At 46.3% G+C, this 20,036-nt stretch overlaps 1 protein-coding gene across 2 annotated transcripts in view; it reads right to left on the minus strand.

Moving 5' to 3' along the window:
- The window catches only part of LOC142587664 (putative 4-coumarate--CoA ligase 1), a 125,846-nt gene extending 108,028 nt beyond the window's left edge, over window positions 1-17,818 (minus strand). For both annotated transcript variants that reach the window (XM_075698830.1, XM_075698837.1), the window contains exon 1: window positions 17,560-17,818. In XM_075698830.1, coding sequence (XP_075554945.1) covers window positions 17,560-17,790 — 231 coding nt within the window. In that variant the 5' untranslated portion in view covers window positions 17,791-17,818. The remainder of the gene's footprint in view (window positions 1-17,559) is intronic.
- Window positions 17,819-20,036: the final 2,218 nt, after the last annotated feature.

Consider the following 20,036-nt stretch of genomic DNA (forward strand, 5'->3'; position numbering starts at 1 on the left):
TTCTTTGCCGGGCTTCAGCACTGGGGCAACACAAGCCACCTTCCATGAAGGAGGAACGTCGCCAGTTTCCCATACTCGATTGAGATAGCTTAGGAGCATCTTACGGTGTTCTAGAGGTAGGTTCTGCATCATCTGGTTGGAAATGCCGTCAGGACCTGGTGCACATCGACGCCATAGGCTGCTGAGTGCTGTCTGTAGCTCTCGAAGTGTGAACGGGGCGTTCATAACACTCAGTCATTCGATTCCACGTAGAGACTTTGTACCGGACTTGTCCTGAAGGCGCCTGTGGGCAGGCGGACGCCTAAATGATGAATGGCATCCAGAATCGTTAACGCGCTCGGTGTGGCAGAGTGATAGACCACGGTGCCATCTTCCAAACGGGATGGAATGAGGCCCTTATACATGGTTATTAGACACTTCCTATCACTACCCTCTATTGTGTGCCAGAGAACTTTAAGAATAGTCATTGTATTTAAGTATTCATTCTTAATTTGATGTGGGGTATGAAGGATACTACGGAGTCAAATATGGCACCCAAAAATTTGTGCTCTATGTGCAGAGGTATGGGTTGTCCATCGATTTTAATATCAGCATCTGGGACCAGGCCTCTCCTTGTAGAAAGGATGCAGGCGCTTTTCTGGGGATTTATCTTAAACCCGTTTTCATTAGCCCATTTTGACCCTTCTGTCAGGCCAAGCTGAACCTGTCGCTCGCAAATTGCAAGACTAGACGATTTGAAGCCTATTTTCACATCGTCAACGTAACTGAACAAAATATGATGCGGGGAATTGATGAGCGTAAAAAATTCATTTTTACAACAAGACTACAAATTATTACGCCACCCTGTGCACTACACTTCTCTGTAGAAATGGAGTGGAGAGCATTTATCATTCTGGCTCGGAATATGCAGTTTGACAATTAGCTTTCAATAACGTTAAGCATGTTTCCACGAATACCCATCTTCAACAAATCTCGTAATATCCCGTAGCGCAACATCACGTGGTACGATGAAGTACTGCCTGTGAATGAAAGCGTCACGAATGTATGACTATGCGTAAGAGATGGTCGGTTGAAGAACATCCTGTTTGAAGCCACACTGATAAGGGTCAAGCATTTTGTTAGATTTGAGGAAATGTAATACGCGATTATTTATCATATTCTCGAATAGCTTGCAAACTTGTAAGCACTATCGGACGGTCACTATTAACTGAAGATGGATCTTTACCTTGTTTGAATATTGGAACTACAATAGCCTCTCTCATATTGAGGGCAGGTATCCGGATGCCCAAATGGTGTTAAAAAGTGCAGGTAGTGTTATTTGTGTGTCATTATTACACCAACTAGCCCAGCTTTCTGCCTTGATCGCCTTGATATTTGTGTGTCCTTGTGCAAGCTCTTGATCATGTTTATACGATCCTGTCAGTTCCGGGTGCAGATCTCTGGCAGGCGTTTAATGAATCTGAGATCTCAGCTCGGCAACGCGAAGAAAGGACGGCTATAGGGTTCATCCGGTCTGCATTTCCGATCCAGTGTATTACGTTCTGCTATTTCTTTATATTTCAGGAACAACTTAGAATAATAAATTGAGCTAGAGACACGGCTCAATGTGGTCCCCAAGGGTGTCTGCCTGTTTTTTCAAGGTATTCTCTTGATCACTGACCAGAGGTATTGGCTGGGTTTGCTGCCCGATAAGTCTTCTAAGGCCGTTTCAACCTTTCGCCGCCTGCGTTTAGGAATTTATGTTTGAGAGAAATCTCGCCCACCTCCTTCTCCTTGCCTGTCGTCTCGTCCGTCTTCCTTGCGATTTGATATGTTTATGTTCTACGCGATTTTCTGCAGTTGGCGATCAAGGCAGTATGTCCATGCTTTATTTTGCTTCTTTCGTGCCTGTGTGCCTCCTCATTCCACCATGGAATGCGTCGTTTACATGGACGACCACTTATTTGAGGAATGCACTTATCTGCTTCGTCGATAATAATAGCCGTAAAATACCATACCGCGTCTTCTATACTAAAATCATAGGCGAAATCTCGTGTTAAATAAGTTGATTCGTTAAACTGCCTCCAGTAAGCCGTTCCTAGCTTCCGTCGAGGCATATGTCGTGAACAGTCCTGTTGCTCTTCTAGTTTAAGTATTATGCGGAAATCGTCAGTTCTTAGTGGATTTTTGATTAATCCCATCCCAGGTCACGAATTAGTGAGGCAGAGCCAATGGCTAGATTAATTGATAAGTACGAGTTATGCGTGAAGTTAACATATGTAAGTTCTTTATGAAAAACGCATTCACCGGAGCTTAAAAGGAAATTTTGAACTAGTTGCCCTCTAGTGTCACACCGAGCATCTCCCCAGAGACTTGTGGGCATTGAAGTCACGTACGATCAAGTAGGGCTCAGGAGGCTGATCCAACAGGCAATAGAAATAGTTTTTTTAAGCTGTTGATTAGGTAGTAAGTACAATGGGCTGATGGTAACTAACGTGTTGAATAAGATTGCTTGTACTGCGACTGCCTCAAGAGGTGTCTGAAGTTCAAAGGAGCGACATGCTATATACTTGATAACTATGGTGGCTACACCACCAGACGAGGCGTTAGCATCGTCACAAGCTTTTCGAAAAATTTTGTATTGTCGGAGAAAGTTTGTATGTGTAGGCTTCAAATGCGTGTCCTGAACACACAGCACCTTTCGATTGTATTTATGGAGGAGTTCTCTTATATCGTCTAGGTTATGGAGAAGTCCCCCAACATTCCATTGTAGTATTTGTGTTAGCATAGTGACAAGTGTTAATGCTGTGTGTTAAAGAAATGAAAATTAGCTTACGGGACCCTTTCCAGGCGCTATGACATGAACTGCGGCAGTTTTGCAGCGGTCGACAGAATCGCGCCACTCCTAAGGCGCGGGCTGCGGCGCCTGACTGGGTGTAATGTCCATCGCCTCTTGCGTGGCGCTGGACACGCGCTATTGCGCGCAGTGTGTTTGACGAGAAGGCCTCGTCTCGGACGACGAGACCCTTGAGGCCACCAGCCCGGGAGTCGATGATTCCTTCTGGGAAGGCGGAGAAGCGCTGTCTGCATCCGCCAAGGGGGCGGATGGCGTCACTACCGGCTCACTGTGTGTGGGCCAGGCAGCCGCTAGGGGCCGTTGTGGCGCTGCATCCTGACGCGCCACTTCGGAAAAGCTGTTATTTGGCAAGGTATAGTAACCGCCTGCGCGCCTGCTTGAGCGATCTCTCTTTCGCGGTTTCTTGAAGGGAACTGACTGGGGCGTGTTTACGTCGCTTATGGAAGACGCATTTCGGGGAGATTTCGCCGGCAACGTAGAAGATACCCTCGCAGAAGCAATGAAAACTACCAAGTGTTCATTATTGCCGAACAGATTTCCACACTGAACATGAGACTTCGTACGATTCGACGGGGCGCAGAAAGACGACACAGACGCACTAAGTCAATTTATGATCTCAGAGACGCACGACGCATTGAGAAGGAAGTTCAGCGCTGCATAGACCAACTAGAGTGTGAGTGATGGGAGACATTCTGTGAATCGGTGTACCCCTGAAAGCCGCTGTTACTTATCTGGAAGTGAGTGTGTGGTCTTCGTTCATCCCAACAACGACAGCAATTTGCAGCTTTGGCCCTCCATCTTGACTCCACTGAGCTTGATGTGGTGAAGGAATTCTGTGCGAGAGTCACTGGCGAGCCTGTCCACACCAACGGTGATGTAACTGTCACCCCCCCCCCCCCCCCCCCCGCCCTGTGGCTCGGGTACCAGAAATGGACGTGCCTTTTACCTTGGAAGTACTCGAAGTTGCCCGGCTGTTTCTAAACGATAATCCTCTTCAGGCCCTGATGGCGTTACTTATGCTGCCCTGGGACACCTATGACAAGATGCAAGAAGAGCGCTTCTAAATAGTTTTAATAACTCGCGGCATAGAGGTACAGTTCCACTGCAGTGGAAGTTAAGTCAGTTGGCACGGCAAGCTAAAACTGGGGAAATATCCGTTGAACTTGGCGGCATATCGCCCTATCACTCTGACCAGCTGCATCGGAATGGTGATGGGAAAGATGGTCCTCGCACGTCTGGAATGGTATCTCAAGTATTACAATGTCTACCCAACTTCCACGGCAGTCTTCGTCGGGGCCGTTCCTCAATGATAGCGTCATTGACCTGAAAACGTTTGTGCAAAAGGAGGAAAGACATGACCCCGTATTATTTATGCCTTTCCTCGACTTGGAAGACGCGTATAACAACGTTGCACATGACGACAACATCACCTCCCTGGAGACTATTGGAATCGGCGGCCGCATGCTTCATTGCGACACTCATTGGACTACCTAAAGATTTACCTAAAACAATCTACCTCTCGATATAAGCAGGCCACATTTGCCTTTGGACTGCTGTGGTTACTCGCCTTTAGGTCGCGCGAAATTTCAGTGGGCAGAACCTTGACATTTCCTGGAGCCCTCATTGCGCATACCTGAAGAAAAAAACTCGTCGATTGTCTATGTACGGAGGTTCATATGCGGAAAAAGATGGGGCATATCTATACGCTCCACCATTCAACTGCACAGAGCTCTAATTCAAGGATTTATACGCTACGCTACAGCCTTCCAGTGTTGTCCAGTACGTGCAAGTCACATATTCGGTCATTTGAGACCTTACTGAAGCTTGGCCCAGTAAGCCTCGCCGTAGGCATCAGTGGCCCAGTAAGCCAGTGAGGCCTCGCTGCGCGTCAACATCTGCAACAATCGTGCTTGCCAAAGACCTTCCCAGCCAAACAAATGTTGCTCTGGATTGTTTCAGGGAACACATTCATAATCTTTCCCACGTCCCCGATCACCACTTGGCGTTCTTGCCCTCGCAGAGACCTTTTGCCACGTTTTCTGAAACTATCACCACCCGTCAAGAGTGTCTTCCATCAGGAAACACACCAGCAACAAGGCCCTCATTTCCCTTGTGGTGTCTCCGACAGCCTCAGGTGTGCCTAAATATTCCAGGTGTAAGGAAGAAGGCCAATCATCCCAACATAGCCCTGAAACAGATGGCACTGGTATTAATGAATGACGCGTACTGACACCGAATACGCATCTATATGGATGGTTCGGTCTCATCTACCAGCTCTTAAGATGCTGTTGTCATTCCGGCTACGAAAACTACAATCAAATTCGAACTGTCCCTCATGACAATATCAATGACAGCAGAACTTGCTGCCCTGCATGCTGCTATAAAATACCTCCTGCAAGACACACCTCGCAAATGGGTCATCTTTTGCAACTCTAAGGCAGCACTTCTGCATTTATGCATGCAAATGAGTGCATTTTGCTTTATAACAGGACTCATAAGCGTCTGGTATATGAGATAAGAGAGCACCACCATCAAGCTATCGCTAAAGTGCATGAAATTTCAGTGGCTACCTGGACATACCAGCACGGCTGCTAATGACTTCGCCGACGAAGCCACCCGGTTTGCCCATGTACAAGCCCAACTATTACTAATGCCCTTATCCAGAACCGACGCTGTAAGAAAGTTCCATTTCGTGGCTAAAGCTATGACACAAATAGTGGTCTTCTCCCAACCTTCTAAAGTGTCATATTCATAGACTTCATCCATCCCTAAAGATACAAGTTCGATAACATATCTGCATATAGTAACGTATCTGCATTCCTTGACTCAAACGCTTTCTTTACAGCTTCCTAGCACGGATTCCGAAAAGGTTATTCCAGCAACACACAATTAATAGAGTTTCAAATGTTTTTATCCAAAGCCATTGATAACAATAGTCATGTAGACGCGGTTTTTATTGATTTTCAAAAAGATTTTGATATTGCGTCCCATAAGCTCTTAGATGTAAAGCTTGCTGAATGAAATGTACACGAAAACGTTCAAAATTGGATACAAAACTACCTAAACGGAAGAACACGGTCTGCCGTCCTAAACAACGCCACAGCTTCACCAATAACTGTTTCTTCGGGCGTTCCTCAGGGAAGTGTACTGGGCCCCTTGTTATTTTTAATCTACATGTCGACTAGTGATGGCGACACCGGACAGTACAATATTTATCGAGGTGTACCACAAGAGGGAGTTGTCAGTCCAACTTTTTTCAATTTTGCATTGATTGGCCTTGCATCTGAACTTCCTAACACGGTGAAGATTAGCACATATGCGGACGACATATGCGTATGGGCATCTGGAGCCACCCGTCCCCAAATGCCTGCTAGGCTTCAACGTGCAGTGACAATCACAGCTAAGTATCTGCGGCATCAAGGCCTCCTGCTCTTAACAGAAAAATGTTTTGCGATTGCATTCACGCGAAAACGAATGACCAGGTATCCGATAATCGTTAACTGAGTAGCGATACCTATGGTTACACACAACGGATTCCTTGGCTTAGTCATAGACCGGGGATTATCTTGGTCAAGACACGTCGCCGCACTAAAGTGAAAGCTGAAGAGCTTTTTCACGTCCTTCGCGTCGATGCAGGAACAAGATGGGGCCCCTTGGAGTCGTCTTTGCTCCAATTGTACCAAGCACAATTCGTAGGGTATATAAGGTACAGCATGTCGGTGCTCAAGCATGGCACTTAGCTGTGTGCACGCACTGGAGAGCATTCAAGCTCAAGCATTGAGCACATGTTTGGGCCTCCCACGATGCACGTCAACCAATGGAACAATAGCAGAAGCTCGTGCTTGTCCTATTGGGGTATATTTGCTTTGCGAGGCTCTTCGCATGTACCTTCGCGTGTTGACCCGACACAGGTACCATCCTCTGTCATCGCTCCCTGCCACCCACCCAAGTTCCAGCTTTTCAAGCACTATATCGCATCATCAGTGTTCTAACGTCAATATTTTCTCCATCCTGTATTCTTAGAATACCCCCGTGGGTTCTGCCTAAACATTTCGTTACACTGCAGATCCCTGGTATTACTAAAAGGTCATCTGTTACATCTATTGGCCAGAAGCAACTTACCCTGTTGCACATTTCTGCAGACTACGGAGATACTGCACACGTGTATATCGATGGCTCTGTCACACCATATGCCTCCACTGCAGCCTTCGTCATTCCACATATGTTCATCGCTCGGCGGTTTAAGCTGGATCATGGATCAACATCAGCGGCCGCAGAAGTTGTTGCTATCGGGGAGGCACTTCGATTTCTTTCTGAGGAGCCTCCTCACGCATGGGCGATATTTTGCGATTGCAAGCCAGCTCTTCAAACGATTGACTGTGTCCTCAGACGGGGCCCATATTATTTCATGGCTATAGAAATTACAGAGCATCTCGACCACACAACTAGAAATGGCCACAATGTCACCTTTCAGTGGGTACCTTCACACTTTGGCGTGATAGGAAACGAACAGGCCGACGCTGAATTGAAAATGGCTTTAGATAATGCTGCTGAAGTACGTATCCCGTTCTCACGAATAGACACAAACGTCCTACTTCGTCGCGTAATACGCAACCGTACGTCGGAACACTGGACCCAACCTGATCACCGACACCAGCGAGTACACAAATGGGACCAAGAAATGAAATTTCGCATGCGTCACAAGCTAAAAAGAAGCCAAGCAAGCATAGTGCGCCGGATTCGCCTTGGTGTCGTATTCACGAACCGTTATAGACATATGATAGGTGCCAGTGACGCTAGCCTAAACTGAATACTACGAGGTGCCAGAAACACTATCATATATTTTGCATGTGTCCCACGTACGCGCAAGAACGACAGCAACTGGTCTCTTCCATTGCAAAGATCCATAAGAGGCCGCTATCAGACGAGTTTTCTTAGGTCTTTGGCTTAATGCAAACAGGGCAGCCCTGATAACAAGTGCCACTATAGCTTTTCTCCAAGCCACTGGGCTGGAAGCACGGCTTTAGAGCTGCTACAACTCTGAATTTGTATATACGCATCTCTTCCTTATACCATCATGATCATCATTCATCAGCCCTTTCCCTCCCCGTCCCTTTTCCCCAATGTAGAGTAGCAGGCCAGAGCAAGTTATAGCTTAGGCCGACCTCTCTGCCTTTCTGTAAATAAATTTCTCCTTCTCTTTAATCTACATAAACGACATTGTCGAATAATTGCATCCCCCATAAAACTATTTTCTGATGACTGTGATTTACAGAGAAATTACTAATGAATATGACAGATACTTTGCAAACAGATTTATTTAAGGTAGCGAATTGGTGTAAAAAATGGAACGTGAATTTAAATATTCAAAAGTGCAGTAGCGTAAGTTTTTCCAGAAAATTATCCAAATCTCAGCATCGATATAACATCAATGGCACGCTTATCGACTTACAGTCGGAATTCAAGTATCTAGGAGTCTATTTCACGGAATCACTCACTTGGCATAAACATATTGACACTGTCATAGCAAAAGCTAGTAGGATGCTACATTTTATTCGCAGAAATTTCAAAGAGGCAACAAGCGAATTTCAAGAAACTTTATAATTCTTACATGTCAGAACAATACTTGATTATGCCTGTGTAATATGGGATAACTATCAATATTACCTCATTAATAGACTGGAAAAATTACACGAACAAGCAGTAAGGTTTGTTTGTAATAAAACAGCCCGTACTCTGGCATTTGAGAAATGAAGGTTACTTTAGGATGGAATCTGCTACATTTACGTAGGCAGAAGCGAAGGCTCGAACTATTGCACCAAATATATAACTGTCAGACAGGTATCGATCGCTTTAACTATCTTCTGGAACCAGATTACATATCGACTCGCTGTGATAACAACAAAGATCTCAACCTATAATTGCAGAGGAAGCAATTTTAACTACTCTTTTTCCACCAAATCAATTAGACAATGCAACAGTTTACCAAATGATATAGCAAATGTGTCAAATAACGAACTATTCTATTCTAAGCTTTGATGGCGCTCTTGTAAAACAACTGCATGTGTTACATATATAGCCTGAAAACCTGTTTGTTTCACCTTACTTGTATGTCTTTCTCTAAATGCTATTGTAGTGCTTCTCTTTGTGAGCATATCTGTGCAAAAGATTGTGTTTTACTGGTTATGTTTTGCTCCCCCTTACGTAATGCCTATATGGCGATACAGGTACTGTATCAATAAATAAATAAAGAAAAGTTTCCGTCTCGAAGGCAACACTATTGTGCCACCTTTGGCCTGGGGTGGCATTTACAAAGGCCTACTCGTTCCACCTTTGAATGGAGGATACGCCCATCTGCCACTCTTGTGGAACTACAGAAACGGTTGAAGACATCTTATGTCTGTCGCCAGTATAACGTCGAGCGTGGAGCTCTCCAGACTGGACGGAACGGCTGGATTCTAGACTATTTTCAGAAGAGGATCCTTGCGCAATGGCCGTACGCATCGATGGCACAGAAAGCCAGGAAAGCGCTATTGCAGTACCTCAAGTCGACAGGTATTGGCGCTAAGCATGGACAGCTGGGCTAGTTTACTTGTTTGTGAATAGCATAATGAAACATCGTTCGAGCACAGAAATAAAAACGAACGAGCAGAGAGGGACAACAAGAACGTGAACGTTTGTAGGCTCTCCTTTCTCTCTTCATCCCACTACCCCCTTCCCCAAGTGCAGGGTAGCAAACCGGACGTGCGTCTGGTTAACCTCCCGGCCTTTCCTTTCTTCCATATCTCTCTGCCGATCTCTTTTTTTATTCACTTTGATTGTCACATTTAAAAAAAAATTTTTTCCATGATGTGCAGGAACGCGAGTATGCGGCATGCTCCCCATCACGGTTCACACAGCGGAGAGCGTTATCACAACTTTCAGAGGAGTGTTCGTCAGCACAGCATTTTGTACAAGTTTGGCGGCCTCGGCAGTTCTGTGAACTGGCCGAATCGCTTGCACTTAAAGCATCGCAGAATATTTGGGACGTATGGTGCGACCTGGATCTTGGCATACCCGGCCTCTATTGTCTCGGGCAGCACACTTGAGCCGAAGGTGAGAATAAGGTGCTTTGTCTGCATTTATTTCCAGTCGCGCGTCATCTTAATTCGTTTCATATTGATTACATTTTGCTGTTTCCAACCTTCCAAAAGTTCGGCCTCGGTAAACTCCATCTGATCGCTATCGGAAATAACACCGCGGATGGTATTCATAGTACTTTGTGGGGTTAGGGTAAATGAATATCCCCCGAAAAAGACAAGTTTCTGTAGCTTTTCATACTGATTATCATGCAGTTCTAAGAGAAGGTCACCACTAGCTAGCTTCGTAGCCTTCTAACCTGGGCCTCTGGCATCACCTGGACATTTCGCAACAAGAAGGTTGAGATGACTGTCACGCTCTTTTCTGGTTTTTCAGGATGTATTCCATGACACCTAGGAATGCTTTCTCGTTGGTGGCCAAAAAAACTAAAATGCCTTGCTGCGCCCCATTTCTGAGGACGATCAGGGAGTTTCCAAAAAGAACTATCCATCAGGAATCTTCAGTTTTCGGCAGCAACGCCCCTCCCCCCCCCTCCCCCCAACATGGAGCCCAACAAGGGGACGCCGTAGAATGTGTAAAACAGGTCCCGCAAACGCCAGCTGTACGTTACTGCTATAACCAAATATGGTATGCCCAAGGCTGGCTATCCACACATGATTAGCCTTCGCTGCCTGGAAAATCAGAAATAAAAGGAAGAGAGGAGAATACAGGAAAGATTTGAAGTGAGAGAGAAAGATGAAGATTTCAGATTATAGAAATGGGCAACTACACATTTTCCCCGGGTGGGTCAGAGCGGGGGTGCCGTCGATGCGAAGGCGACGCCAAAGGGGTGTGATGCCTCCGCCGAGGGGCCATAACGGTTCAAGCACTCAGCAGTGGCTCAAACCCCAGGATTCCCTTTTCCCCGGACACGGCTAAGCCACGCGCAGCTACACGCGGAAGGGTCCAGCCCCCATGTGCTGGGTTCCGTGGTGCCGCAACACACCAAACGCGTGCTTACGCATACGTCCCTGCGTGGTAATCACTTTATGGTGTATTACCTTACAAATCTATATTAAAGTCACCAAGTGCAATGCGTCCGCGGTGCGCATGTTGTATGTTATGTTCATCAGCATCAGTTGAAATTTTTGAAAGAAAATATGATATATGCCATTGAGTTAGGCAGGTGGTGCACGACCTCCACAGTTGGTCTGTAATTTTCACAAAAAGAGCTTCCACTACATCATCACATAAGCATGCCTGCAACAAAATCTGAAATTTGATGCCATTTTTTCCCCGAAATGACCAACGCCACCATCTCGCGTGGGTGATTTCCATGGCCGCGAACCCAAGTTGCAGTAGTGAACAAAAAAATTATATTTTGCATTTTGGTCCTGCGAACTCAAATGCTCTGAAGGTTAGTGCTGCGCTATGCCAGACCGCTAACCTAGGACAATAGTCTCTTGAACACACACTGACATCTTACTTCATTCGTACCGCATAGCCCACCCACCGCGTTCATAATTTGCGTGTTCTATAACTGTATCATAAGGAAATCGTAATATCGGCAAGTACAGAAAGTACGTGTGCGCTGGTGAGAGAAATTTTAATGATGGTTGGACGGCTCAGCCGAGCAAAAGGTTTAAATTTACATGCTACTACAGGTTTAATATATAACAATAGATAAAAGGACGAGAGAAAGAACACAGACCCATCTACTCGCGTAAAAAATCGGAGGCGGGCAGCAGTGAGCACCATAAAATGAGCAACGTGGAATTTATGGCACCGTCAATAAACAAAATGTTATCCACCTCTGTGGTGCAGCCAAAAGGAGAGAGACTGATAACGTTCTGGTTATTGACGGTAATATACAGCTCGACTTTCTTCATTTCCGTGTGCTGACTACTGCCCGTCTCCGAGTATTTGTGTGAGTACATGGGTCTGCTTTCTTTCTTGTCTCTCCTTCTTTGATGGCTTTTTATATAATAAACCTGTAGTAGCATGCCAAGCCTTTTGCTCAACTAAGCTTCCGACCCATCAATAAAATTTCTCTCATGAACTTGCACGTATTTTCATTACTGGGTGATATTACGGTTTCCTTGCGATACATTCTTGGAATACGCTAATTATGCACGCGGTTGGTGGGCTATGCGGTGCGAATAAAGTACGACGTCAGTGCGTGTTCAAGAGACTATTGCCTTAGGCTGGCGGTCTGGCATAACGCAGATCCAACATTCTGAACAGTTCAGCACATAGCACCCACATAAAAAATCTTATCTTTTTACAGGGAAAGCTGCATATGACTAACCTTCCGTAGTTTTTTCGGCGTCCGGTAACAGAAATGGACTTAGCGATTTCTAACAAATCTATACACAATGGGTTTCATTGTTTGCTTAATGTGTGATTCCGTGCGGGTGCAGTGCGGGGGCGCTGATGCCAAAATACGGAACAGCTTAGAACGCTCGTCGTGAAAAATAGCGTGATGGCAAGGTTATAACAGTATATAAGCAGGGGATGTATCGGCGCTAAAAACAGCTGCGTTATCGATGGGGCGGACACGTACAGTTCATACACCTGAAGAACAACATGCGTACGAGGAGCGCCGGAGGGAACAGCAACGAGGATGTAAACGGCGCCGGCGCGAAACGACCACCGACGAAGAACGTTCCCACGATGCTGAACCAAAACGACAATCGCGAGCCTGAGCACCTCCGAACGAGCAACGACGCCAGACTCGCTACGCAATGCGGCGCCATAGGTACCGCATGGACAGAGTGAACTACTTCAAAGGTGCGCATGCCAAGTTCCGAAGAGACTTTCTGGATAAAAAATGACAATCATTCCACTCTGTAAAGATGGAATGGCAGCGAAAGCACTTTGCTTTTCGCTTGAGAGCTTTGGCTGTCGTCAGCTTTTGCTGCCATTCCATCTTCACAGAGAAGAATGGTCATTTTTATTCGCTGCTGTAAATCGCAATACAAGCGAAGCTAGCGCATGAGACGGGGAGAAGATACAAAGACGCACACGGCGCCGACTTCAACATTAGCTCAAGCCTCTATCTACCTTTGTAAACCTAAATCCTTGAATATGAACTGTGATTTTTTCCTAACCAAGTCTTTGTAACGGTCACTATATCAAAATAATATTTATTGTCCCGTAAGCAAACAAACTTTAGAGATCTAGAATCTTGCGAACACTTCTTACGAATACTTCTTTGTCTACTTCCTGAAGAATAAAAACAAAGACGTGCGCATAAGCTACGCCGATGCCGAACAGGATTGGCGGGAACAGAATGCTGGCCCCCTCTGCGATTGTTAGAGCGAAACCGCACGTGCTATATGACAGCTATGGGCGAAACACGGTGAACACCTTGATTCGCCGTCAAACTGACAGGCGGTTACGTTCTGGCCAACTACTTTCGGTTATACATATTGTGACGCATGTATAAGCACCCCAACGTACCCACGATCTCCCGAACAAAATGGTTCATGAAGCTGATAAATTCGTTCCGTTTTATTTGCACCGCACATCAGTAGGCTAACCATAAAAATGGAACAGTACCGCTGGCAAGCGGGAAGTTAAGTGCATTTACGGGGAGTACACTTCGGGACCTTGAATGGCCCTTCAGGCTACGCAGTGCTAAATGGGAAAACAGAGTGCGCTTGCAGTTAAAAAAATGCCGACAGACTAAGAGCGCATTTTTTGAAAATGTAGACTAAAAATTATTCTATAAAGTGAATTTTTTAAGCTGTATTATAAATGCAAAGAAACCTAATCTATTTTTGTCAACAAAAAACGAAAAAGATTCTTTTTTTAAGAGTGTTGCAAGTCAGTGCCTGCCAAGACGAATGCCCAGCCAATCCAAAAATAAACATGGCGGCGTGCGACGAGGCGGCATTCGATCCTGCTAGAACAGAATATGAGTGAGTTCTGTGCTGGTTATTTTGTTAAAAGCTGTTCAACAACCAAAATTAACTTCTGTGTCCTTTTTTTTATGCATTACATTTTGTACCATTGAAACCGCTGTCAGCGAGGCCACGCACTCGGGCAGCAAAGTGCGTTCCGTGAACGCACTCCAACCGAAGTGCACTATTCTGCGAGTACACTGTGCTTGCGACGTTTAGATTTCGGAAAGTGCACTTAAAACTGAGTGTACTCTCCATAAGTGCACTTAACTTGTCCGCTTGACAAGGGTATAACACATACAATAGGATTTCTTGATTCTAAATACGGTGACCTTCGACATGAAGAAAAAAATGTTAAGGAAGTTATACTGCGCCTCACACGGGGCTGATCGCGTCCAGCAAGTTTTGACAGCTGCGAACGCGAACGTTTCATTTGCAAAAGTACTGTGAAATTCAGGCCGCAAAGACTGACAAAGAATCGAAATACGGTTAAAACACGTTGGCGGGCTAGTTATGGTAGAGTGTATAAGCGTGACTGAACGAGGACGTAGAAAGAAACAGACACAGAGCTTCACTGTCAACTATAGAATTTATTTTCGCATGCATCGATAAATATATACGGTACGAGTGGAAACAAACGTGACAGTGAAACAAGAACATTGAGCGGTGCATTTCGATGAACCGCACACGTGGGCAAGGCACGGTGAAAACATGTACTGCAATGGTCACAAAGATAAACCGATGAATCGTATCTCCTTTTCAGATAGCGACACCGAAGGCTTGCTTACGCACTTTCCCTCTAATTTTGCAATCTCGTAGGCCTCAACAATCTCGCTCGTCATCCTGCTATGAGCCCTGTACAGAATGGAAGTACTTTCACTAGAAGAAAGTACTTCCATTCTGTACAGGGCTCATAGCAGGATGACGAGGGAGATTGTTGAGGCCTACGAGATTGCAAAATTAGAGGGAAAGTGCGTAAGCAAGCCTTCGGTGTCGCTATCTGAAAAGGAGATACGATTCATCGGTTTATCTTCGTGACCATTGCAGTACATGTTTTCGCCATACCTTGTACACGTGTACGGTTCATCGAAATGCACCGCTCAATGTTCTTGTTTCACTGTCACGTTTGTTTCCACTCGTACCGTATATATTTATCGATGCATGCGAAAATAAATTCTATAGTTGACAGTGAAGCTCTGTGTCTGTTTCTTTCTACGTCCTCGTTCAGTCGCGCCTATACACTACCACGAAATACGGTACAATAGCTTCCCGTAAGTCTTTCCAGAAAAGGTCCCCACACACACCGCCGTGCAAAATGGACTCATGAGCCTGCATTAGAATGCACCAGGGGCAACAAAAACCTTCTGCAAGTGATCGCAACGCACCGAAGGACACGTGTTCTACAAGCTGCGTATGACAGAAATGTGCCACTCTCACACGCTAGATGAACCAAATGCCTCCGAATAGGGCGCTCGCAACCCTTGATGCCGGCCCTTCGATACACCGCCACCGACCCTCGGCAGACAAGCAGCGTGGACGGCGGAAGAGACATAGCGAGTTTTCGTTCTCGTCTTGTCTTTTCATGCAGTTAATTGGATCTGCCGGCACCTGGAACAGACGCTTAGTTAACAAGGCCAGGTTTGTCCAAGAATCCAGTGTGCTTATACATACAAGAAACGAGAATAGGGTCCCACCGCCCCGCTTAGATTCAGCGCACGTGCGTGAAACCTTAGAAATTGAATGGCGGACACATTTGCGGGTCGATCGCAGCCTGTCGGGCCGCCCGATTGTGCCGCGCGCGCATTAGCAATTTCCCCCCGGCGCGCCATGCACCCCGCGAAACGGTGATAAATGCGCGGGCCGAGCCCAGCTCGCGAAGAATCGTGGCGCAGCGTGGAAGAGAGCGTTTTGCTTCCGGCCTGGCGCACCTTTCGCGTTGTGTCTTGTGTAAGGGCGACTTCATTACACGAGCGCTCGCAGACGAAGCAGCACTGCTTGCTGGAGCGCGCAACGAGGAAGACGATCGCACTTCCGCAACAAGAAAACGAATCGCGGCGGCGCCACTTCTCAGCCTGATGAAATACATAAAATAAAAAGTAAGTCGCGCAGGTTTGCCTTCTGGAATTTAGTTGTGTATATACTTGCACACGCATGGAACCTTCGAAACGCGCCTTTCGTTAGAGCCATTTGGCTTCCATTGAAGCAGCTGGTTTGTGCGAGTGAAATTTAACGCACGCCCGCGAGTAAGAATACAAATGTATTCAATTAATGAACTTGTCATGGCAGCAACAGAAAAGAACGCAATGCGAAGGAAGGAGCACTTATATCGAAACACGCGCTCTACTGTGACGCAGGAATCAATTAAGAGAAATCCTGCACCTCATGACAGTGCACAATGGCAGACAGCGGTACTTGGGCAGTTTTCGGTTTCTCGCGATGTCAGTGTGGCAGCTAGAAATCAAAGTGCGCGCTGGGCCAGAAGAAAAGTATCTGACATAGCGTTGGCGCTTACTATGCTGCCAGCGCTGACAGGTGCTGGCTGCTGCTAGAGCTTAATTACTGCACGCCGCGCACAAACAGGCAGAACTTGGCTGAAGCAATGACGCTCGCTGCAGTATCCTAATTCTGGGCTTCATTAGCAGACCGTAAGTAATATCAGCATTTTCGCTGTGCATGTGCTCCGAAAAGTTCTATGAAATATCCAGGCGGAACAAAAGCAAGAAAAAAAATCTACCAAATATTGTTCTTCCCGCATTCGTCACTCGCTGCTGTGTCACCGGTGCGGTTCATCCACCGGCGCTTGAATTCTAGAAAATAGCTGCATTTAGAGTCCGCTTACGCCACAATCACATATGGAATTTCGAGGCAGGTACGCGGAATAGCTTGACGTTTCATTTCGGCGAGGCAGTAGCCAACCCCTATACAACCCCAAGCGCGTACTTTTCGCTCGCGAACGGTCGTACTTCAGACCGCAGTGGCGCCCTTCACGAGTGACAAAGCTCGGAGCAGCCCCATTTTCTAAAGGAATATGGTGAGTCAGGCGAGTGGATTGGCGTTCAGTATGGAAACTCAGCGCAGAACAGACGTTACAAAGGGTTGGAGAATTACTCTGGACCCGTCTTGCCCATTCTTCCGGCTCTGTGCTACGGCATATAGTTCTGAAAACGCGCACCCTTATGTTGCTCTAATGGACACGTGCATTCGGGCATCATACTTAAAGGGACACTAAAGTGAAAAATGATTTCTTCTGCATCAGTAAAGTACCGTTCTACAACACCAAAAACACCACTCTTACAACGATAAGACGTTTGGTAAGCCAGGAAAAGCGCAAGAACGAAATACGGGTGGCGACGCCTACTTTAGTTCCCGCACCTGGAGGCTCTGACGTCTTGGATTTTGATAGCATCCTCTAGGGCTTACTAATTATATATAGCGGTACAAATTGACTACTATGGGTTCTAAAGGAACTAAATACTAAACATGACAAGTTTGGGGAACCTTTATTTAGCCAACGCGGCCCAAATGCGAAAACATACTTTGGAATCTCTGACGTCACGCTGACGTACCGGCCCTGGGGTATCGGCGCGAAATTCAAATACTGATACTTGGACCTTCATTTCCTCATCTAATAATCAAACGATTTTTTTTAAATGACTGCCTGCAGGGTTCTCAAACAATGCTTCATTAGTCTAAACTGATTTATTGTTTCGCTTTAGTGTCCCACTAAGCACACATTACTTACGTTCGATTTTCACATACCATGGCAATGCGATCCTTGTACTTCCTGCAGCATCCTCTGAAGAAAGTGCCGAGGTCTACGTCTGGAATGTACATGTCCTGAACAGACGACCTGACAACGCCGTCTTCGATGACTGCTGCCATTGTGCTTGCAGTGGTGGTAGCACCTTCTTGCTCGGAGGACCTGACTTGCGTCTCCGCGTGGGACAGGCACGTCTCGGGCTTTCGTTCCTGCGAGTGACGCAGAATCATGAATGAGGAAACCTGGTTTAGGGCGGAAGCAGCGGCCACAGCGCCTCGATTAAGCTGCCACGGTCGGCAGCTAAGTGAGCTCCGTCACGCAAGAACCATTGTGTAAGCAGGCGGCAGAACACAAATACAGGAGTGCGCATGCGAGCAGTCAAGGACTGACCATATCTTGCGGCGCGAAAGCAAAGAAAAACTAAAGCATACGCTACAACTATGAGAAAGCAGGGCTCTGATATCACAGATATATTATTATCTTTATGACTTACAGCTTTCCTGACGACTTTAATGCGTCTCACCGAGGACGTCGGCTAATGCAAGCAACCAAAGAAAAAGGAAAATTGAAGGGCGTGTGTGTGGCGGGGGGGTGAGATACTTGTCAAGTCTTCGTGTCATCTATGTCGAATTCATTCTGCGATGCATATAATATTCCATGCTTAGTGAATATCGCACCTTCTGTCCCTGCATGGCACCCAGGACTATTTGCGTACAGATTGATTGCTTCGACCCTCGAAGCGTCTGCCGTTGTGGTATGTTTCCTCTTTTTTTTGCGTCATTACGAAAATGTGGAGGCGCCTACATGCCACATACACGCATATACAAAGGAGACTCAAGCACTGCGCTGTCCCTTGCAAGCGCTCATTCCACCCACCGTAGCAAGGTTTCACCAGCTGAAACAAGTTTCTGTGGATTCTCTTTTGTGCAATAGTCTTGTGTCCTAACCAAGCGATTATTGTATTGCGACTGGGAAAAGCAACAACGCAGCGAAAAAAGGAACGAAAAAATAGAGAACACGTACATGTAATTTTTTTCCTAGTCATTATCCTCAAGCCGACGGATTTGTTCCCACGTACTTAGTACGGTCGCAATAATGCTGTGCTAGCTCCCCTTATCTTCGTATAAGCAGAGACAAAGACTGTTGTTCATTAGCCTTATCTCTAGTGGCAAATTGAGGCTTTTGTTTAATTCTTTTAATACGAAATGAGAGCGATTCCCTCGCAGAAATAAGGGTGAGAGCAGAGATGACAGAATTAATATGTTATCATGTGATGAAAAATACATCGCATTCTGTTCTGTCTGGAGAGCTGCGGACCACAATTACGCTACTGTCAGCGGTCGTCGAAAGTGCCTTCAATTGACTTCGTATGTTTCGTGGTTGACGCCATACCTGCAAAATCGCGAACGGCATCACTGCACCTATTGTCACCGCACTATTCTTCAACCAAATAGGTGTGCTTGTTCACTGATAGGGACTGCATAATGTCATGCATAGGGCGGCCTTAGGAGGACAACCGCGGTTAAATAAAATTAAATTTAATTATTGGCTTTTACGAGCCAAAGCCACTTTCTGATTATGAGGCAGGGCAGAGTGGAGGACCCTGGAAAGTTCGACCACCTGGGGTACTTTTAACGTGCACCTAAATCTAAGTACATGGGTGATCTCGCCCCCATTGAAATAAGGCCGCCGTGGCCGGGATTCGATCCCGCGACCTCGCGGTCAGCAGCCCAACACCATAGCCACTGAGCAACCACGGCGGGTAATCGCGATTGTCGCTGCTGTAGTTAGGCACTGCGTGGTGTTACACCCAATGATCCGTTACACCCAAGTTGCAGCGAATAAGAGACGCTGATTACATCGTTTTGATGTAAGAAGCTGGAACACGCTTTCGACGAAGGGGGTCACCTTCGCCATCTATCGCGTGTATACAAAGCAGCCAGTGCAACAGATTCGAGAAGCTAAATCCTCAACAAAGTGCTTATAAAGAAATAAGGGTGGGACTGAAGCAGTATTTGCTACTTGATGCGTTTAGGATGGTGGTAATGATGATAATTAGGACCACAACGGATGATAGTAACTCCGTGGCGTGCGACGCGTGGTTGCAGCGCAGAAATGTCGCAGTGGCTCGAGGTAAGGTTTGGCCATGGTGGTAGTCTGGTTAGATCCGGGAGATTCAGGCTACTTGGAGCGGCACTCATGTGAGCATGCGCGCTTTCCCTTAAATTGCTCTGTGTGTCCTCGTGATCTGGCGTGATTCAGGCGATTTCTACAAGTGAGTTTAGGTCGCGTTGTTTTCTTGTGCGATGACGTGTGGAAATTATGTATAGAAAAGGTACCGGCAAATGGCGGTAAAGTCGTTGAATAAAATTGGGACAGATGGAATGGTGTCCGAGGGAGCATGGGTGATGCGCCCTGAAATTACGTCGAATTCAGCAGCGAACTACAAACAACAAATAAATTCGCCTTTAGGAGC

The sequence above is a fragment of the Dermacentor variabilis genome, chromosome 1, assembly GCF_050947875.1.
Source record: "Dermacentor variabilis isolate Ectoservices chromosome 1, ASM5094787v1, whole genome shotgun sequence".
NCBI classification, from domain to species: Eukaryota; Metazoa; Arthropoda; class Arachnida; order Ixodida; family Ixodidae; genus Dermacentor; species Dermacentor variabilis.